This window comes from Corvus cornix, chromosome 2 (genome assembly GCF_000738735.6).
Source record: "Corvus cornix cornix isolate S_Up_H32 chromosome 2, ASM73873v5, whole genome shotgun sequence".
In the NCBI taxonomy this organism is placed as follows: Eukaryota; Metazoa; Chordata; class Aves; order Passeriformes; family Corvidae; genus Corvus; species Corvus cornix.
The window spans coordinates 15,927,973-15,951,732 of record NC_046333.1 but is presented as its reverse complement, the minus strand read 5'-3'; the positions used below and the strand labels follow the sequence as shown (position 1 = coordinate 15,951,732).

Below are 23,760 nucleotides of genomic sequence, written 5' to 3'. Positions count from 1 at the left end.
TACTCCTTTACTTTTTGTTTCAATTAGAAAAAAATGCTATCCTTAAATTCCACCTTCTGAATTAACTGACAAACAACTTACTTTGTCCGACAACCTAAAGGGTTTGTAATTTCCAGCTATTGGTGTGTGTTAAGCTTTCATATTTATCTGTACTATATTTTATCCATGTCCACTCCCTTACCTCTTGTGACAAAATCTTATTTCTTGGTCGTCCTAATAAGGTTATTCAGGTAGAATTAGGCAGGAAAAAAATTCTAGAATAAAGCTTAAGAAACTGTCATTAAAGAGAAAAACATGGATAAAATCACTGAAAAGCAATGAAATAGATAATTTCATTGTATATCTGAGTGCATGTGTTAACAATAGGCAGAATGCATCTGTTTTAACAATAATATTTCCTGAGCTGAACAAAGTAAGAGGCCAAATTCAAAGATAGCTAAGAAGTAATAAAAATGTAAAAAAAAAACTGAAAGGGGGAAGAGAGCTTTATTGTATTAACAGGAGGAAACTTCATTTTGTATCTTCATCCTTATTATAGTTTTTAATGCAACACTTAACCTGAGGTGACATATGAAAAAACATGGATTGTTAAATTACGTTTTAAGTGGCTAAAAAAAGAGATAACAGAATCTTTCATGACTTCATGTCACCTCATCTTCTAAGTATTGGAGAGCAAAGGTTTTGTCCTCAGAAAGTATGAAAAATACTATTTTAAAATTGGATTTAAGAGGAGGAGTTTGCAATCTCAAGCAGTAAAAAACCACTTATCTGGCATAGATGCTGAGGCCAGAAAGTTACCTGCTGTGTTAATAAAAGCCTCATCCCACTACTCTTACTACATACTTGCATCTTGCTGGCCTGCATGACTATTAACAAGATCCAGTTAACTTTGCCTTTTCACTTATTTCTGTATTAGCTTCAGCCAAGAAAAAAAATACTGTGAGACAGACCAGCTTTGCATATTTTTTTAAAATAAGAGCAGAAACTGTTATGGTATTTGCAGGACTTGATCTTTGTGGTATTTATACAAGGAGAACATTTGCAATTTTTGAGTTTTCTCATCGTCATATTCTGTGTTTTTTGTGTTTATTTTCATTAAGTAAATAAAGTTCATCAGTCTTAAGTTGAGACATAAAGGTCTCATAGAGGAACTACAGGATTCTTTTGTAACATAATTCCTTTCTTATTTCTTCCAAAGCAAAAAGTGTTTTCTTTATTTGAAAGATTTAAAGCTAAACACCTTATTACAAAAACACATTGTGTTTATCTTTAAAATATACTCCACTTGAAAGATAAAAGTTTCTCCACTAAAGAGAAGTAATATATCACTCTTAGGACATCTTAAAAAGCTTAAGGTGTCAAAGCTAATTTGTCAGATTGAATTACTTTTGGCCAAAAAAGTGATGGTGTGGCTATGCAAACAAACTTTAGTTATCAAGAGTCATCTTTAAACTACCTTTTCTTTAATGAAGGAAGCTTTTCCTTTCCATTTTCTATTTCTAACTGAATAACTTCTCATTCTAGTGCACAAGGCAATTTAAAGTTCAAAATAAAGAAATGCAAAAAAGTGTCTATATCATAGCTGCTTAGTGAAAATGGGAAATGCAATTTATACATGGTAGTTTCTATTCATTGTTCTTATTAAATAACTCAGTGGTAATATTGATCAAATTACTTTATATTTTAAGGCTAATCTTATTCCCACCTATACAAACTTGGAGGCTTCCACTGTAGCAGAACAGATGAAGAAACTGTAAGACGAAACTACTTCCCAACATCTCACAACTTTTCTTCTGTGTGAAAATGCAATGTATTGGAAAATGCAATGTGTTGGGAGAAGAAGAGCAGACAATGAACATGGATTTTCCTCTCCTCTTTACTTCACAGAACCAACTAAAGACAAAGCAACACAGCAGAGTTGCTTTAATATGGTTCCAATGCTACTCTATAGCCTATAAGAGCAGGATTCCTCTTCAGAATTTCCTCTCTCTCTTCAGGGATTTGATCATTGGCAACTGTATTGCTATCGACAGTTTCAGGAAGCCAAAGCAAAGTCAATTATCCAAGCATACAGCCCAAGAAGGCATGCAATGCATGTTCTCTAAAAAATGGCAGGGGTAAAACAGTACCTAGTGACTAATGCAACTTTTAGTAGTCCTTCTGTCTGTTGTTTTCCTTACTTTTCAGTCTGGCAGACTATACCTGAAGTTCAGTCCTGGGTAATTGCCAAAACCCTTTTTTTTTTTTTTTTTTTTTTTCTTCACAGAAGCAGTGAAACAATGAATAGCAAAGTCCTTTGAGGCTACAGTTGTCTCAATTATTTTAGATTATTTTGAGGAGCATTTAAGTAATGGAAGTAGGAGAAACAGGTAACATTGAATAACTGGAAAAACCGGGAAAACATCATTTCTATTGCTTTTGTGTTGAATTGAATTCAAACACATCTAAGCAAACTTCTTATAATCATTAATACATTTATGAGATAGTCATCACTAATATATAATTTAATATTGTAGAGATGCAAGACAGCAATATTAGGATGTTCTGAGGACAGTCTAACTAAACAATCAGTGCAGTGACAACACAAACTGAGAAGTTGTTAAAATAGTTAATGTTTGTCTTTGCATGTCTGGCATGGTTCCAGAAACAGAGTGGGATATAAGAAGGCAATCATATCATATTGTACCACTCACCATTACAGACCACTGAGAATCTGAACAAGCAGCATAAAATATGTTTTAGTTCAATTAAAAGTTTCATCACTAGATAAAATGATTGCTTGAAATCTTCTGGTTTGTATTATGTAGCAAATGAAACACAATGATCTCCATGCTCTTTTCTTGCTTTAAGACCAATGGAAGTCCCACGTGGCAAGTGAGAGGGTAAAGACAGGAAAAGAGTGACATGGACAAAAAGGAAAAGCAAAGAAGGGAGGAAAAAATTAGAGAAGATGGGGTTTAATCCTCTTCTAGATTTTAAAAATTGAATTAGTGAGTCAGACTTAAAAGTAAAGAAACTACACAATATGCTGTTGACTAGCATGTGTAGCTGTTAATAAACCAAGCTACAAGAAAAGCTGGTCAAATATTTTCCAGTGGAACAGTATTCCATCAGAAAATGCTAATGGAATGGAACCAAAACCTTCCATAAGAACACAACGACTTCTTGAAAAGTTTTGACAGAAACCAGGCAGAAAGGCAGGCTAAATAACCAATGTGTCTCTTCATCTTTTCTCTTGTCAGCCAGATGGCTGGTGAGTAGCCTGCCAGGCTGCTTGGCTTCTAGTTTTCATAGAATCCCTGACTTCTTGCCTGATGGGCTGCCAAACAGCTGGAAATCCAGGTCTCCAGGAGCTCCTAAGCTTTCTGACATCTCGTGGTCTCCAAGCTCTCAGGCAGCTGCTTTGCATGGAACTTAGGGCCCAAGGCTCCTGTGTGAGGGAGATACAGGCTACACCCTTTGCTTCCCGGCTTCCACGTTATGTGTTTTACAGAGACTGGACTCCTATATTTGTAGACATTAAAGACCTCAGGGTAATTTATGTCAGTCCATTCAAGATCTCAAGTATGTCTGCAGGAGGCTCAAATAATTCCTGAGAGTTGGTTCACTAAACTAGGCAGCCTGTGTCAAGAGTCATTGGATGAGCTGGTTCTGTATGTACCCTGTAAGCACTGCAGTCACTCATGGATTCACCAAGCCAGGTCTGGATTCCTGGGCTTCCTAAATCTCTGAGGATCCTGGTTCTCTGGAAGGCTTCAGGTGCAAGCCAAAATTTCCTTTTTGTCTCTCTTATGGTACGCTTGTAATGCTTAGTTAATAAAAAATGCTTAAAAATTTGGAAGATCTAAATCCAGATATCAGGGATTAAAAACTGCATAAAATGAGAGCAAATATAGAGAAGTAGGTATGACAGATGTAAAAAATCTGAATGTCTAGAGAAAACAAATAGAAAAATGGAAGGAGAGCAGTAAGAGCACTAAGTTTGAACCACGAAGGTTTCTGTGGAAAATTGCAAAAAGCACAGCAAGGCAAACAAAGAAACTGGAAAATACTGTACATGTGCAATAAGGTAATTTTGACATTTTAGGCTTAACCCAAGAATGGTACATAAACAAAAATGCATTGGTAGTAGTTAACTAAAATATTTAAATGTAAAACAAAGGAACAACAGTGTGCAGTATGGAGCATGATTATACACTATAGTTTTAAATTAGTAAAATGTGTAATCAAAGCATTTTAATGTATTTAAAACAGCAAATAGTTTTACTATTTTTTAAATATTGTAAGAATTTCCAACTTCAACTACATTTCTTTGTTATTCTTAGAAAAGAAATGCTCTCTGTGGTTTTACACATATGGTTATGTTAAACTTTCCATAACAAGCAAAATCCATGTAAGAATAGGCCATCAGCAGCATATTTTCTACCCATAGGTTAACTCCAGGCTGATGACTACAAAACTCACTTCCTCATTACATAATACTGTTGCAAGACTGAAGACTAATTGACCTTCACGTGAACCCATTTTGTGACCCTTCCCTCTTAAACCTGGTTTAGTTTTGATTTGGTTTGGGGTCTTTTTGTGTCAGCATGGGCATTCTCTATCCCCTTATGAAAGAAATACACAGACAGCTTCAGATGTCTCATGATCTTTCATCACACCCATGATACTCCCCTGTAGAACTGAAATCACAATTTATCAGAAAGGGTGAGATGTCATTCTACAATATTTTAAGAAAACAGAATAACTTTCTCACTCTTGTTTTTCAAATGCCTGGTTTCTGACTCTTTACTTGAATTATTTTGACAGACAAAACACAGCACTGTGACAGCTACTGAAAAATGATTAACTCTACCCTAGCTGAAACCAGGACAACTATATACATAGGTGGCTTAATGAAGTTCTTTAAGAAAGCGTCTCAGTTGTAGCTACAAAAAGGCTAAAACTGAAAGTTGAAAGCTGATACGCAGGCACATGGGACAGAAAACCACGATGCCTGACATTACCATTCATGTTCTAATGTTTGCACCCAAAACTCTACTAAATATGAGGACAGAAAATAACCCCTAGAATTTTTTTCCCTTTTCTCTTTTTTCTTTTAATTTATTTAAAGATTCTAGTAGAAAGTTCCTCTGTGAGGAAACAGGAATTTTCATACAGACTCAAGCTGGCAGTGTTCCTCTTATTGGCACAATACATTTGGGTGATTTTTATAATAGCCCAAATTATATCTTTGCAGAATTTCTCCAAATGTTTATGTTTGAGCTGATGTATGTTGGGAGAACATTACAAATACTGTTTTTCAAAGGAGCATCATAACCAAATATTGCTGTTCCAACATCAACAGGGTTGAATAGACATCTCTTATTCATTTTTCATAATCATTTGTGTTTCTTGGACAGTGCACTTACACTTTGCCACTAGCAATGTGCCTGCAGTAGCAACTTTTCCTTTTGGAAGTAAGGAACTAATTAATAAGAATCTGCTACTATTAAGATAATTCCTTTGAATAAATGACATTTGTGACTCTTTATGTCTTGTATTTTAAAGAAAGGTATGAACTAATTTATCCAAAATCATGAGATAGTTGTCTAAAACTCCTAAGCAGCACTTTCAGGTACTGTGCAAATTTTCTCAGGAGAGTTTTATTACACAAATTATACCACTGACAGCAAGATCTTCACTCTACAAGAAATTCATCAAGCTAAAAATATTTAGAACTAATGCTGGCATATGAGGTGATGATTGACATGAAACCAATATTGTGGTTGTCAGAGCTCTAACAGTCTATGTACCAGAGTGTACAATTTATATCCTCTATTTAAAAAGTCGTAGATCTGTCATGGACCAAATATCACTGACCTTTATCATATTTCTGTAATAAACAATATCACTTAGCTACATCACACTGATAAAATTCCATTCTGTGGGAAGTACTCTTAAACAGATTATGGTGAGAGTAAGCATGAAAGAGAAACATGTAATCACATACTATGACAATAACCATCCTATCAGAATGATTGATTAGCTTCTAAGATTTTATAAACACAGAAAATAACCTTTAACTTGGTTGTAAAATGAAAATGTCTGTGCAGAAAAATGGATGCTGCATTACGTTGTTATAAAAATTTGTTTATGATACTACTAACAAGTTCAATTTCATCTGTGAACCTCCACAACACAGAAGAGAACCACTACAGCTTCCACAAAAGAACACAAAAAGAAAACAGACTCCATTCTCACAGCTATTGGAAACACAGTTTGCAGTCCCAAGTACAGGCTTAGAAAGGCCAGAACACACATAACCCTTTAAAGTCATGTCCTTATTACCACTTTTGAATCAAGCACTGCATAAACCAAACTTCTTTGTGGAAGATCATGTAATTTGTTGAATAATATTAACTTTGACCAAAAAAACCCCAAATTCTCTTTAGATAGAAATAGTTGCTGCACTTTGTCAGTGTGGGTGTAGTTGCTGCTTTATACATATTTCTTTCTATTCAGTGTCAGCGGAAAGGGTATTATTGGTAGGTTTGTTTCAGTGAGACACTTGGTCTCAGTGGCACACAAAGAACTCTTTGTGGGATCACAGATTAGCATTAGGGCAGGCAGCCAAGAGAGATGAAAGGAGGGTAGCTACACTAAGGGTGTACATAGCTTGCACTCATCAAACGCCCCAGGGAAAAAAATGAAGAAAAAAATCCATGTAATGCATTATTTCAGTAGTTGTACTCTATTCCCTTAGTTTCTAAAAAGTGCTTTTAGTGGAAGTTCTAGCAATGTGCAGTTCTACTCTGGCCCTTCAAGTCACAGAGTCTTACCTACAGGAAGTATCACCTCAGTACTGAGATCAAGTAGTATTTTAACATTCAGTTATAGCAATATTGTTCAAGAGAGAGGCAGGTATATTCGTATCTTGACAGAGGAGACATGTTTAGACTGTACCATTAGGTACCAAAAAACTTTACTGCACTAGAGTGTACATTTAGATAAAAGCATGAAAAGATAATTCAGAATAACTAGCATGTGCAAAAAATGACAAGCAAGCTGCCATTTTAGAAATCATTGTGAAGAAATATAAAATGCTTAAGTTATAAAAATCAAGACCAAATATTCTCACAATATATCCATATATCTCTATATCCATATATCTCTAACTACACCAAATCATCTACATAAATTAATAGCAGCCAACTGAGCAGTGCTCAATTCCGAACAGGAAACTGCCTGCGAAGGATGCTATGGATATCTAGCACTCTGAAGGAATTACTATTCTTTACATAGTCAGGATCTCCAATTTTGTGTGGAAGGATATATATATTTTAGTATAGTAGAGAAAAGATGCAAATGTTGCATTAAATACAGAGGTAAATCAGAAGTGGAATCTAGTACTGTACAAGGATTAAGGAATAAAGTTAGTACTCTAGGAAACCTCTAATGGGAAACAAAAACTTGCCCATTTATTTTACCACATGTCAGTGCTAAGAATACATAGAAGATGACATGCAGATTATCCTCACTATTTTATCTCTATTTGGAAACTGACATGAAATAAATGAATAGCTCAGTCTTCTGTGCACAAATGACCTGCACAACTACCACTATTCACAACTGGCACTTTTTGTTGGCAGTCTGAGCAGAAAACCTGAAGATTACATTGGCACCGAGTCTAAAATACACTCTGAAACCAAATGATGGTCTCTTGAGAACACAGCTGAAGTTCCTCACAGTGGAGAACAACTAGAACTACCCATGCTATTCATAGCCTGTGAGTAGAAGCTTTCTGTTTTCAGCATTCTCAGATTTTCATCATGCTTTATTTGGCAACAGTAAGGTTAGGTCCTGGTAAATTATTAAAATATATTTGCCAATCCAGAAAACACTGTAAAGGCAAAACAGATTATATAATGGGTGCTAGATGGAGGACTATTCACTTTTGAAAAGTAAATATGTTTTTTAGGCAGCTAACAGAATTAAAAGAGTGTAAGTAGCAAACAGCAAAGTATTACTGGAAATTATCCAAATATAAAAATTATACATGAGTATATATATAACAAAACTGCTACTTCAAATACTTTCTTACCTTAGCATTTTCAATGCAAGGACAAAGAGCCCAAGCTGCACTTGCTTGAACATCTGGGTCAGGATTTTTCAACAATGACCAGAGTAGGCGAACTCCATCTAGACTGTCAATTATCCTATTGCAGAAACAGACCAAAAAGGGAAAATTAATTATGGAGTATACAATGCTGAATCTCAAATTATATCAGTTTGTTTGGAACACTGCTCTAAGAAACACTGGCATGATTTTGACACAGTTTTGCTTTACGCAAGTGCTTGTGTTTTATTGTCAGCTAATCACCATCAACATGCTCAGTAAACAGTGCCCACTACAACGGATGGGTGTGAACAAATGATGTAAAGACAGAATGTTTTCTAACTAAATCTCATTAATGTTGTTTATTTTTTTCCAACGCTGTCATTCAGAGCTCTTATAGAAGATAAAGTAAACTACATTATAACCAGAACTCATAAATGTGAAAACAAGCATGTGACTTTTTAACGATCTGCATGCAAAGTGAAATCTGAATTTGAGTATACTGGCTTCTTTCATATAGTAACAAATACTCTCCAAAACAAATATTTATGCCCAAAACTATGTACTTAACTTTTTATTCAGTCTATGCTTAATGTATTTACCTTGCTCTATGACATATTTTAAAATACTATGTTTCTAATCAAGCATTAGAAATTAAAATGGTCACACCACAGAGCATCCTTTGTTGGGCACGAATAACGTGCAACTTGTTTCCCATATGTTCCTTACTAACAAGACCAACACTGAGCACTATGTTATAACTACTTAAACATACTGTAATCAAAGTATCTTCATGACTAGCTGAGAAATGAATTATCATCAGAATCATCTCTACACCATCTGTGTTATGTTTACATATTGATCAGGCTTGGGGATCATAATTTCACATTAGGTTCCAGTGAATACCCTAAATGGAAAGGAAGGTCAAACAAAACTTAATAGCCTTTATTAACATGCCTTTTTTCAAAAAACTGTGTTAAACTCAAAGCAGATGAGCTGAAGAAAAGCAAGCACACCTTAATTGTCTAACCTCAAAAGTAAAAAATTCAGTTGCATACAACATGTTTGTATCTTTAACTGTAAATGCAAGAGAATTCAAAACACATTTTTAAGAGAGCTTAAAAACAGCAGATAAAGCATTTCATTTGTGTTCACTATTTATGCTTTGCCAGGAAATTTTCAAACTAACTATAAAATGAACTTTGTATGTAATTCTATCATCATTTGAAGCAGAAAAAATAAATAAGGACATGAAGCCTGTCTAAAATAAGCAAGGACTTTATTCACAACATTTTTATGCAAACTGGTTAAACAACTATGATTTTCGAAATAATACTTTTTCAACAAAACTTTGGTTAAGCTAAAAAACCCTAAGTTTTTTAAGATCTGCCAGTTTCAGTATAGCTTATTTTACACGCTCAGCTCCAAATCAACTGCCAGAAAATCGTCATTCAAAGGACAAATTCAGAAGTCTTAACACAACAAAATACAACAACATGAGCACAAACTACACAATTACACATATACGTTCACATAGTAAGGATGACTTAAGTAAAAGCTTCAAAATGAACTTTTAAGTCCCTCTGAACCCCAAACACTTTTAAGCAATTTTAACATTATTCTCCTGTCATTTCAGAAAGTACAAGGAATTTTTTCCTATATTGGAATTAATTAAAAAAGAACTCATGAATCTTTCCTCTAGTCAAGCAGACTACTGATCATTTACCAACATGAGGTACTTCCTCCCAAGAGGGACTAAATATAAATGACCCAGCTCCAACAAGTATATAAAAATCAAGAGATAGAAGCCAAATACTGAGCTCAGATTTTTCCACCACACTTAAAAAAACAACCTCTAGGCTGATTTATCTTTCCTTTCTATTTTTTTTAAAGCTCATTTTCAATTGAAGGTTTACTTTCATTTTCTTTTCAGTTTTCTTGTCTTCTCTTCAGTGTTTCAAGGTAAAATAGACTCACTCTATCGTTAATTTTCTGAAGTGTTTTGCCTTTCCCTTAAGGACCAGAAAGACCAGTTGTCTTAGATCAACAGAACCCAGCTCAGAATACCTGGAAGTATAGTTCTGTGACCATTCAACATGCATAATTTTAAACTAGGAAACAGTAGAGACAAAATAATAAAATCTCCAAATTACATTGCTCATCTCTGATTACTTGCAGTTACACCAGATTAACAAAAATAAAAAACACTCCACATACAGGAATGATGCTCTTAAATTCTCATTCTGGAAGAATTATTATTGTGTAATCATCATGCAAGCACAAATCTTGCTATTTTCATCTTGCTGAGAATATACATTTGCCAATCTAGAAAGCACTGCTAAAGAGTTCAATTTTTTAATCTCCCTATGGTTTCACTGCACAATCCAGCAGATGAAGAAAATGGGTGCTGAATGAGTGTATTTGCCTTAACAGCAAAGGGAACACTAAAATAAATGGTCCTGAACAATGTTTCCTCTATAAAAGGGCTTAGACATTAAAGTCCTTCCTATGTAAAAATTCCTTTTTAAAGCAGACAAAAATACACATTCAGTTTTCTTTACAAATAAACAAAGAGAGGAAAATAGTCCTGTAATCTTGAAAATTGTAGCTTTGATGACATATGCTAAACAATATTATGATTTGCTTTTGTATATAGTTTTTGTATCCAATTTTCTTCTCAAAATGTATTATAATATTATTAGCAGGATGCGGTAATAAAGCTTCTTACCACAATAAATACAAACAAATATAAAATTTACTTTGGTTGGCATTCAATTCTGTATTCATTCATAGTTAGCACATTATTCACTCTGTGGTTTCAGGCAGTTAAATTATGTATTTTATAATAATTTTTTGATATTCTGATGATAAAATTAAACTGCAGTAGAATCTGGAGCAAGGAACTACTCATGGGACTGTTAAAAGATGGTTTTTTTAATAAAAATATAAAACATTTTCTTTGAAAACGGAATGAAATCTCATAAAAGCTGAAATAATACAATATTTAGTTGATATAAAAATCTTTATTTAATACTTTAATATTCAAATATTTAACTGCTTTATAGAATAGTTGATCTGCTATTGTATGTACATATGTATGTAATGCATCTAATGTACAGGACATTATTAATAGTCAAAATCTTAACAGGAATGAAACTCACCCAAAGTAGAAATGTAAACTTTATTATAAGTAATTGCCACTTGTTCCTTCACTGTAAATACATAACAATATATAAATATGTGGAATTCAAAAGCAAGAATCCAGTTTCTATTCCTTAGTATAGCAAAGGCATCTCACAACAGAACCGGACCACCTCTTTTAATTCAAAGCCCTCTATCACATTATTTGATCACTGATATAATTTAGAATAGGTGTAGATTATTCTGCTCCTCAAAATAACTACAAGAAGTTGCAATGGCAGTTAGAACTGGCTGAAGAGGCACTCCTGTCATGTACTCCTGCGCTGGCCAGACATAGTAGAGGTGAAGGGATATATTCAGCTGACATCATCACTCCTACCAAAAGGCAACTGCAAGGTGTAGGACCAAAACATCTCCCTGCTTCCAACACAGAACATACGTATGGTGTACACAGAATAGGTTTTATGGGCAAATAATTTTAATGCAGTTAAACCCATTCAGAGATGACTGCAATTTTTAGGTTAAGTGAATTGGTATTTGCTATTTGACCAGTGCAGATTGGTCAATTTAAGATAATTTTCTTAATTACTTTTGTTGTCTATTCACAGGCAAAAGTTGCTTAATGAAGATTTTCCACATTATTTAAGAATCTCAATATCATTAAATCATTGAACAGTATGAGCAAGATGTGGCTTAAAATTCTAGAAATTTACTTTGCTTTTTTAAATATATCTGAAATTACCAAAGCCTTTAATCTGAAATAGTACTTCTCTTTCAAATTAAAACTTAATATTGAACATTTCCAGTAGAAATGTCAACATGAATTGCTTAAATACACATGCGTACGCACAGCCTAGACATCTGTTTGTCATATCTATCATCTTTCTCTGCTACAATGTTACTTACCAGAACTTTGAGAACTTCAGTTTAATTGCCTGCCAATTTAGACCACAAATACAAATGTATAAAGTTATACGGACTCTGTATTGTGCTCACTGGTAAGATTACAGGGTTTAATTCTGTCAGAATGTAATCTCATCTTTTTTGAAACCACAATTTAGCATTTTTCTTAAAACTTTCACTAGTTTCTGCTGACTGCTTTGATAAATAGTATTATATACCAATGACTAAAACTCCATCTGCTTGGCTAAAATAATTGTACATTTTAGTTTATAAGATTCTAAGCCCTCAGTTTTGAATGCTAGTGATGCAGTCTATGGATTTTCAAATGGAAAGGGCAAATGAATAAATCTAGAGTCAGTTGAAGAATAAGCACTAGTCCTTTGTTTTTAGTAAAAGAAAATGAGTAACTTATAAAAAGTTCCTCAAAACGATAAATATACATGAAAATGTACCGCAGCATCTCTGTCAGTGTTAGTACAGCAGACCAAGTATGGAGAACAGCTTCATGCTGTCTACATAACAGTAAGGGAGTTCAGTCACATAATTATGTTGGGTTTTTTAGATAAGCAAACTTATTTTTGGCTGTGAGAGAAGCTGGCTGCTGTTTTTTTAATTTTAAATAGCTCAATAGAGTCAGTAAGAATCATTTAATTGTTTCAAGTTGCCTTGAAGTAAAGGATTGGTGCAGAAAAGTAACACTAGTGTACCTCCCATTCAGTAGTTGCAAGAGTCACAGTGTCAACTAGGAAACATAGCAGAAATAAAATACATAAAAGACATACAGAAGATGTAGATTCACCTATTCACCTATTAGTCTTTCTGTCAGTGCAAGCTTCCTCCATGGAACGTAAGATAATTGCATAGTACGTCCCTCAGAATTTAACTGCACTGCTTCACAGAATATTCTCAGCTTTTTCTAGTCCATAATGATGTTTTATTTCTTATATTAATCACAACCTCTTCATATACCCTTGAATCATTTACAGAAATTATGTGAGCTCCACTCTTGGTCTGTGTGGTCTTCACATACCTGCTGCTGCAAGGATAAGCACATTCAAAGTAGAAGACTGCTCAACTGAATATTTAGTCTCTAAGCCACACTTTCTTAAACACGCAGCTAATGAAACTAAGAATATATCTGAAAATTCTCAATCCTTATGAGCACTTCAATTTTTCTACATATGAAAGTCAATGATAGCAGAATCCAGGAAAATCATCATAATTTTCAAAGTTTCTATAATGCCAAACTGAAAAACGTTACACTGTAAAACAGAGCCTGTCTGTACCACATGACAAAAAGCCCCCAAGCCTCAAGACCTGCCAGCCAAATTTGACAGGACAAAGGCAGTAGAGAAGAACTGATTACCTAGAACCTGTCAAACCATTCTGAGAAATAAGTGATTATGAAATAAAAAGTGAAATAGGGATCCAGTTACATGAATCTGAAAGACCATAAACAGCTAAGTATCAACCTGCTGCAATAGAAAGTTCTCATCACCTGTAAATACAGGCTACAAGTGGCTTTGCTTCTTTCTAGAAAGCAATCTTGGCACATTTCCACACCCTTGTTAAGATGTGTCTTTTTGGTTAAGAACTCTAGAAAATGTTTACAGAAAGAGACTGAACTCCACAGTAGTTTCTAGCAAGGCTATTTATTGTTTTAGGCCCCAGTTTAGTAAATGGAAAAGAGCCATACTACAGACTGTGTGTGTATTTCATGTCTTTGGTGACTTGTTCTTCCCCAAAAGGAGAACACTTTGGATGAGGAGATGAGAAGATACAATTTCAACTTCTGCTGCACTGGTCTGAGAGGAGGAGAAGATAGAGGAATGAATATACTTCTTTTTCTTTTTTTTTTTTTTTTTTGAGAGAGAAGTGGGGGTCAGTGATGGGTGGGGAGGTTGCTTGTAATTGCCCTGTGAGAGGCAGAGCATTCAATCAAGAAAATCATTTAAACATATGAACAGTTACACTGCTGTCAATGTTTTAACTAAGCAGTATTTTTAAACATTTTGCTAAATTAGTATCAAATTTATCCATACTTGGATGAATCATGCTTTGGGAAAAATAGAGCAGCATTATCTCTTCTAGTACTACAAGCATAGCTAGCACAATACATCAGGTACATGGCACAGTTTTGATAAAAATTTTTGTGTAACTTTTTTTTTTGCAGTAGCAAAAAGTATATTCTACACTTATTTAACATCTTGCTTACTTGCTAATGTTTTGAAATACTTTTAAAAACACTTCTAAAGTTGAGAACATCAACAGAGAATGTTTTATACAAATCAAATTCAGCATTTGACTCCTTTGTTCACTCTTTACAAACTCTAGAATATAAATTTTGTCCCAAACCTGTACTTTCTGCTTAAAGACAAGACAGACTTTGTTTTATCACAATTTAAGCAGCAACTCGGATTTTTTTTTTATGCTTATACTGAACACATTCCAGTATGAAGCAGTCCATACTGGATACTACAAGTGACAGTTCTGAGTACTGGAGTATGTCTGAGGTTTTATAAATATCAATTTATATTTATTGGCATTTAAGTTTCTCAGTATTTGCAATGCTAATTCTCTTAGGTTAATACCTTATGCTAAAGGCTGATTTTTAGTGAGAAATGTTATTAAAATGATTTCATTTATTTATACTTTTATGCTACATGGCTAACTGCTCATACAACCCATGTTTACGGTTGTGTACCATCCAGCCTTTTGCCACTGGGTGACAGCCAAAGCATGAAAACAAAAGCCCTATTCAGGAAAAGAATTCCCTGCACTGCTATATGAATATCAAGTGAATTATGCAAATCAGAACAGGAGGAGCTTAATAAAACTCTCTTTCTGACCTCTCTTATGTATAAGGAGGGAAATATGCTGAGAATCTTGAAGTAAATATCCTTGTAAGAAAACAGTAAGTGCAGCAAATGCCGACCTCAACATTTAACTGAAACACTTAATCATAAAACTCAACAATATTTGTAATTTGTACAAATCTACATCACAAAATCAAAGACAGTCTTTTTCTTTGGTTTTGCAAAGGCGTAAGGGGAGAAAAGAGTCCCAAACTGTCTGACTTCACAGAAGGAATGATGGAGAGGGACAAAAGAGATATACAATGCAAGTAATACTCTACTACAAAAAAAATGAAGTATATTTTCATGACAGTAAATGTGCATGTTTCCTTTTAGAATAACTTTCTCTAATTTAGGCTATTTTTAATTACTTGAGAACAGATGTAGAAAGAGAAGGTAAAACATGGACCTATCATGCAGCACTTCAAAATGATGCTTTGTAACTTTGAGTTTCAACTTTAACAAAAATCAATTTCCTAAAGGTTTATTTGATTTTTCTCAAAACACAAAAGCTTTACGTTCTATATATTTCCTTAATATTTTTTTTATCTATAGCACATTTACAGTAGGATGTAACTAACCCACACAGTTCTGTAAAAAGCAAAAAAGTAAAATATCTTTTAAGTCAGATTAAAATTGACTATTTTTGCATCAGAATAACTAATTTTTTTCAATATTTAAAATTCTATTAATATTAACAACTTACATCATGTTTTCAGGTTCCATTGCACAAGCTCCCACTGCTTTGTTGACATTCACAAGTAGTGCCCGATCAGTTGTAGTCAGTAACTTCACTATAGGTGCGATTCCACCACATCTGCGGACAGTGCCTCGATTTTCTTGCTCTTGGCAACATTCTCCCAGTGCTCCAATGACATTTTTAAGGACCTCTTCAGGCTGATCAGTAAGCAGTGTTACCAAAGCTTCTACAGTTTTATATTCCTGAAATCTAAAAGACAACAATAAATCCAAAGCTATTATTTTCAGTATGTTACCACTACAAGCTTGATTTTATAATTTAAGTATTATTATAATTGAAGTATATGTTTTAATTTCTGAATGTAAATCATCTTGTTGAAGAAATCCCAATACAGGTAATCCATTCCGAACACTCTGTGACATACAGCCTAATTTCTTACTCTACCTTTCTAATTACTTTTCTCTAATTTAGCTGTCTAAGAATCTCCTGAGTAGTTTGAGAGTTTTTTTACACTTGACATATGCATGCAACAGCTACAAATAGCTGAAAACAAACCAGAAGACTGGCAATTACTGTGCTATCCTAACTTCCAGCACTTTTTCCTGCTGTGTTAACAATAGCTAGAGTAGTATTGTACCACACTCTCCTCCACCTCTCTGAACCAAAGGATCACCCTTACTTTTCACTAAACATCAGCTTTTTAGAGAGTTTACCCTGATCAGTTTTATACTTAGTTCAGGCCTAATACATTGCATTTTCCTGAGGTCAGAACCATAGTTCTAGTACACTTCTATAGCACACTGCTAGATTCCAACCTGTAATTAAAAATTAAGTTGACAGAAATTTGACTTGACTGCTATATTAATACTTTCCTCATTCTTCATGGAACTTTTGATACTGAGAATCAAAAACATGTTTTTTAAAATCTTGGAGGTCCTATCCTACAAAGAGATGTGTGCTAAACCTCAGGAGTTCATCACTCAGAACAGGACTTCTTCCTCAGTTCCGGAATCATCTTCTAAGTTGTTTTGTCTTTTGTTGTTCAAAACTTAAGAGGATTCTTAACACTTAACAAATACTGCATCTTCCTTTTATACACTTTCTGATACACCTTGACAGTTCCATGTGGTATATCAAGCTAGATCTAACCTGTATATAATCTAATTATCTGAGAAAATTTCTCTGAGGGTAGTGAATTCTCATTTGCGCCTTCCTCCAAGCCCCTAGCTTCTGGGAATGTCTACTTGAGCTACAAGAACTATTTTCCAGGAATCAGTTTCTCATGTGGCTTTTCTTTCATACAAAAAAATATTGGTATTTCTGAGATTTTTATGGCAGAACTAGATCTGTTTCAATAAAAACTAATCTTTTCAAGATGGATTATCAGCATAATAATTAAAGTAACTGAGAAATGAGAAACTTTTGTTTTTCATCATCCAAACCTTTGCTTAAAGAGAAATTTTCCTCTTTGTTCACTGTAATTTGGAAGTATCCCTACAAATATTTTTTTCAAGAGTAAACATCAACAGAATGAAAAAAAGAGCAATAAAGTAAGCAAATAATTTTAAAAAACAACAAAACAAAACGAATTTTTGCTGGCATTTCAACTGCTTCACAGATGGAATGACATGAGCTGGCTCTGCAACAGGCAGGCTGCAGTCTGACAGAGCTGTTGGCTCGGGCCATCTTGTGTCCAGGAGCAGTACGGCTGCTCCCACACCCACTGCACCCGGAGCTACACGGGCACAGGCACCTGCACCAGTTCACGGCCGAGTCAGCACAACATCTCAGCAGTGAACCTCAGGCACAGGAAATACTCTGGAGCACTTTAGAGATAATTAAGTGCTGCTGCAGGAGCCAGCAGGGTTTGTTAGTTCTAGCTTCATGCCAGACAGGCTCATCCCTCCAGATCTACTTAGGTGTTTTCGTATTATCCTCGCTCCCTTTTCTTTAGTGCCCTCCCATCTTGAGTTTGGATAGGGTTTACTGCTTCAGACTCAGCACTGTGTAACACATGGATTCAGCTTGAGCTGCGCCGGGCTAGTAACCTTTGTGGAGCATCAAGCACTTGCCAAAGACATGTGAGTAGCCCAACAAAAATCTGTTTGCAGTTGGACAGAATTATTGCCTACAGCTATACTAATAAATAAAACAGGCTAGGGCTCGTTCTCTAGCCCTGAGGACAAGAAGCACAACATAGCATCCACACAGCTAAAATCTCTTATCCTCACCATGCAGGGTGGCCTCGCCCATTCTGTCTAATGGGAACAATCTGTTGCCTGCACTGTTCCCAAAGAGTGTCTGGGCATTATCTGGGAGAGCGCTTGCTGGCACAGGCCAAACTGTATAAGGGACTGTGCTGGTAGTTAAACAGTATGGATAATCCTAACATAGAGCCTGAACCTTGAAACGTTTGGCCCTGTTTAGTTAACTAGTACAGAGAGAGCCATTCAGTCCATCTCATTACTGATTGATCCAAAATCAGGATACCTCTGCACATACTCAAAGTCCACAGAAAAGAAGGATACATCCTCATGAAAAGTTATTTTACTGTGCAACCAAGAATGCAAAAAAGCAGTAGAACAGCAGTAAAGGATGTAAAGACCATGGGTCTGTATGCCAACAGTTTGAGAACTCATTTAGGAGAGTAAAAAGACAGAATGCAAAACCTGGAAATCTTCCTAATTTTTATCCAGTCTTTATCTGTCATATGTGCTTATCCAGCAAGGTACACTAAAATTAGGGCAGCAGGAAGATGTTACTGCTTACGAATACTCTTTCTAACCTTTCTAATCCATCTTTCATTCTTTTGTACAGAGCAGCATAATTTCATCAGGAAACTTAGGACATATGCAGTGGAGCCAGATTCCTTTTTTTGGTAAGGTGCGTGCATCTGATAAATTAATTTTAGATGAGAGGGTAAAGTCTTCTCAATCATTACGCTGCTCCATGGAAGGTGGAGAGTGACAACTCCTACTGTCACATTCTCAGATAATTACTCAGGACCCTGGTACTGAGGGGTTGCTGGTACCTACAGTAGGACTCTCATCAGCTAATTCCACTCATTTAGAAGCTGGGTCTCCAAACAAAGCTACTTTTCTGAGCCCCTTCTGTAGTCAAGAAGAGAGGCATGTAGGCTAATTATCCTAGACTTCAGTATATTTCTAATACATATTAGATATCTATCCTACAATGAGATAATTTGGTTTCTGCTTCTCTTGATGTAAAATGTTAAAGTTAAGTGTACTACATACTCTCTCTACCATGCAGCAGTGATTCTGGCTTGTAAGCTACAGACAGGAGGGCGATATCAGATATGGCCACGTGTCAAATGTTTGGTATGTGCTAGTACAGCTCCTGACTCATATCCTATAGCTTAACTAGAGGCACCACTTGTCTCCATTGACTGTTAAGATTCTAGGACCTTAACACTGTACCCTGATGAGGTCAGGTGACAATTTTTTAAGTACTATAAAACCTAAGTTGAAAGCCCAACTGATTATAAAGACTGATTATGAAGAAGCATGACACAACAGTTTTGAAAACAATAGAGGCCCGTAAAATCAAAACATGATAATGTAATAAATGCTTGTAAAATTAAATTGTTACTTTAGCACATTTTCTCTACTGATTGCACATTTCCAGATTGCTCCTGTCACAGCTGCCAAAAGTTGCTTGTTTTCACTGTTATCAAGCAGAACAGATAGTGGTTGTAGACCTTCATGTTTTCTAACCAGGTCACGTATTTCTTCATCTTCTGCACACTATAAAAAAACAATTAAACATATATATGATGTAAAAATGTGTCAAATTATGTCTTCAAAAGCTAGCTGAATTACATTTTAACTAGTAAAAGCTAATAGAGAAGAAAACATAAATATTATATTCAAGCATCTGAATATGCTAACAACTCACTAAGTGAGTTTGACAGTAAACTGCTCCTGTATTTGCAGCAGTGCTTGTACTGTCACATTGTCCACTTTAGGGCCAAACAAACAAAAAACCCAAAACAGCTCTATGCACAGTATGCTTTACCTCTCTCCACTGGTTACCTGTGCAACTTAAGGGTTGCACACAAGAAGAGCAAGTAGGAATCTAATTATAATATTAAATATGCAGCTAAAATATTCACAACATTTCCATAATTTTTTACGCATTAGAGAAATAGTGAAATTAAGAAAATTTAAAACTGCCAATGACATGAAAACAAAGGGCTAATGCTGGTTCTGATCTACTGATTATAATACAATTACCTTAAATATGGCACTTGCACAATGCATCTGGAGCTCCTCATGTTCACAACTCAGATTTTTCACTAGGTTCTCAATCATGCCTTCTGTCCTTATTGCAAGTCTGTAACTTGGCTAAAAAGATAAACTGCATCTTTTAGATCCTGCATATTAACAGTTAATAGGTCACAATAATAATACAATGCTACAATGCTAGGGTTTGATATTGAGAAGCCTTGTACTTTACATAACTACAAGTCATCATTGCCTTGAAAATACTACTGATGATCTCAAAGGTAAGCAGGTACATTCTCTGCAGTGCTCTTCAAATCACCTGTAAAACGAGGTACTGCACTGCCTATCTTGTAGCCACTTGGCTTACGCAGAATGCAGAATATTCTGAATGGTGTCCAGACTCCCTGCTCAGACCCAAGAAAGCAAAAGATGCTGCAGAATGGGATCAAGAAGTACCCACTCACTTCATCGAGAACCAGCAGCCAAAACAACAGATCTATTCCTAAAACAAGGTTAGAAAAACATGTTCTTAGGATTAACATGTTTTAGTGATATTTTAATCCAAATTTTAACCTACAGGCATTGTAACAGGATCATTTTTTAAGTGAGGGAAACATCTGTGTAAGAAATGCATTTAGTGTTCCTTCCAAGTTAGGCCATACAAGAAACCCTCAAAAATGACACCTTCTCAATATATACTTACTGAACCTAAAATCTGCCAGGTTTGTGTCTCATGGAACATGCATAAATTTGTGAAATTCAAGAAGCTAATTTTTAGTAGACAAAGTGTTTAATAATGTAAAATCTCTTGAAGAATTATATCTTTAGTGCCTCAAATTCACCAAGACAAATTATATTTTTTTATCTGAAATGCAATATACCTCAAATTCAAATGAAGATACAGAATCATAAACAAATAGAATCATTTAGGTTGGAAAAAACCTTTAAGATCACTGAGTCCAACCATTATCCCAGCACTGCGAAGTCCACCACTAAACTGCATCCTTAATGCCACATCTGCACATCTTTTAAGTAATTCCAGGGATGGTGACTCAATCATTCCCCTGGGCAGCCTGCTCCAGTGCTTGACAATCCTTTTGGTGATAATATCCAATCTAAACCTCCCCTGATTCAACCTGAGGCCATTTCCTCTGATCCTATTGCTTGTTACGTGGGGGAAAAGAACAACCCCACCTGGCTCCAACTTTCTTTCAGGTAGTTGGAGGAAGTGATCAGGTCCCCTCTGAGCCTCCTTCTCTCCAGGCTAAACACCCCCAGCTCCCTCAGCTGTTCCTCATCAGACTTGTGCTCCAGACCATTCCCCAGCTCCACTGCCCTTCTCTAGACACACTCCAGCACCTCAAGATCCTTCCCAAATTGAGGGACCCAGAAGTGAACACAGGATTTGAGCAGTGCCAGGAGGATGATCACTGCCCTGGTCCTCCTGGCCACACTATTGCTGATACAGGCCAGGATGCCATTGGTTTTCTAGGCCACCTGGGCACTCACTGGCTCATGTTCAGCCCTCCACGTCTTTTTCCACCAGGCAGTCTTCCAGCTACTCCTCCCCAGCCTGCAGTGCTGCAGGGCTTGTTGTGACCCAGGTGCAGGACTTGTCATTTGGCCTTGCTGAACCTCAGACCACCGGCCTTGGCCTGTTGATCCAGCCTGTGCAGATCCCTCTGCAGAGCCTTCCTTCCCTCTAGTACATTGACACTCCCACCCTTGGTGTGCCCTTGATCCCCTCAACCAGACCATTCATAAAGATATTAAACAGAACTGTCCCACTCCTGTAATCCCTTACATGGTCATGGTAAAAAATATTTGTATTCAAATTTAAAAACTGAATATACTCAAAGTTGCAAAATGTGTCATGGAAATCCGTAGAAAAATCACATATATTCCTTTCTTCTATTTGCAATGGTTCAGACCCAATGCACAAGGACACTGTAAACCACTCTGCCCTGCACTGCATTGGATCTTCTTGGCCACACCTGCAGGTTAGTTTTGTAGAATTTAAATGCATTGATTAACCAGAATACAGCATCTTAGGTTGCGAAATCTGTAAAGTATGATGAAAAAAATAATAACAAAAAGAAACTGATTAAGACTTTCATTTCTACATTTTTTCTTTCACGCATTACTCCTAGCCTTTTAAATAAAAAATATGTGGCTTTTACTTCAATCCAAGTTGTGACCTTCTCAAAACAACTTTGATTACACAAAGCATCTACTTTCTGAAGGCATAACTGATCTGATTTAAGTGACTGTAGAATGTAATACCTCTTTTTAGTGGCCAATTTCTTTAATGCTTAGAAATAACTTAGCTATATATGTTTACTCACCTCTGAGGCACATTCTTGTAGTGTGCCCACTATTGGGATTAAGATGTTTGTGTGTGAGCATTTGAGCCATCTAGCTAGTAATGGAATGCCACCAGCTTTACGGATTGCTTTCTTGTTTTTGGTGCTTTTGCTGCAGCTCCAGAGTGCCAAAGCCCCACAGCGTGCTGTTTCAGTGTCTTTGGCTTGGTGTGATGATCCTGCTGAAATAGATTCCAACAGCTCAACCTAAAAAAAATATGACTTTCTTAATATCTACAGGGAACTTTGATATCACGCTGCTTTCTAATTATGGTAAACACTACAATAATCATGTTCACAACACATGATGTGTTTTTTGAACAAAAATACGCATATGACAAGGGTAAAAATTCTAATGTCTGCTTACCAATTTCTTGATTCCTCCATGTTGCCTTACTGTCTTTCGTGCTCGTTTAAATCTAGCAACATTTGCAATTGTTTCAGCTGCCAAACATTTTAGATTGGTATCTGGAGAGTCCAATATTTTCACCATGATCTCTAAGCCTCCAAGATCTGCAATTGCATGTCTGATCAATACATTTTGACTAATTTCCTTCAGGATTTTTAATGAACCAGTCTAAATAATGGGAAATGATAAAAGTTAAACATTATTTAGGTATACAAAAACATTAACATTATTTAAAATGACGGGTTATTTCATTTTTTTCTTTGTATTTAATCGGGAGAGGAAAAGGAAACTGAAAGTCGAAGAGAGATGTCTTTCTAAAAAATCTGAATAAAACAAGAAAGTACAGAAATGAGAAAAGAAATGAACTTTCTTTATACTCTGTAACTTTGAAACTTGAAAAAATATTCTGATAGAAAAGGCATATTCATTGCTCTTTTTGACAAAGCTAGTTACCTGACATTTAATTTCTTCTGTGTCAAGTAAATTAATTAACACTTCAAGACATCCAGTGTCTTTGATGGCCAGCTGACATGTTTCTTGAGACAGATTTAAATCTCTCATTGAACACAGTGCAATTACAGTAGCTGTTGGATCACCTCCCTAAAATAAAGCAATTAATTAACAGATGTGTAAAGTGCATTTAATATAAAATTCAATCACTTCTACTCGTGCTAGTAAAACTACTACTAAAGAAGAAACACATACACCATTTTGTTTCTATGGTGTTCAATAACGCAAACATAGTAAGAAATTGAGCTCTTGATAAAGTCTGTAAATGGCATAAAGATTCAAATGAGTGCATAGCTCAGGTGGAAAATTACTAACGTGGTTTGCTGAGAATAGACCAGATTGGATGTTTTTCTAAATGATAAGCTCTATTTCAGTCACTGCAACTAGACTAAAAGAAAGAAAAAATCAAAGAACACAACACAGAAAGTTAAACCATATGACAGTGGATTTTTTTGAGTCTACAATATAGGTTTACTGTCAATAAAATCAGGGATGAACCGACTTGCATGGAAATTAGGAGAGCTGAGCTACCATGTA

At 35.5% G+C, this 23,760-nt stretch overlaps 1 protein-coding gene across 3 annotated transcripts in view; it reads right to left on the bottom strand.

The window, feature by feature from the left end:
• Positions 1 to 23,760, bottom strand: part of ODAD2 (outer dynein arm docking complex subunit 2) — a 74,999-nt gene that overhangs the window by 28,559 nt on the left and 22,680 nt on the right. For all 3 annotated transcript variants that reach the window (XM_039549936.1, XM_039549937.1, XM_039549938.1), the window contains exons 11-17: positions 23,167 to 23,313; positions 22,672 to 22,881; positions 22,287 to 22,511; positions 19,951 to 20,061; positions 19,307 to 19,461; positions 15,704 to 15,946; positions 8,084 to 8,198 (exon numbers count right to left, since the gene is read on the bottom strand). In XM_039549936.1, the coding sequence (XP_039405870.1) occupies positions 8,084 to 8,198; positions 15,704 to 15,946; positions 19,307 to 19,461; positions 19,951 to 20,061; positions 22,287 to 22,511; positions 22,672 to 22,881; positions 23,167 to 23,313 (1,206 nt within the window). The remainder of the gene's footprint in view (positions 1 to 8,083; positions 8,199 to 15,703; positions 15,947 to 19,306; positions 19,462 to 19,950; positions 20,062 to 22,286; positions 22,512 to 22,671; positions 22,882 to 23,166; positions 23,314 to 23,760) is intronic.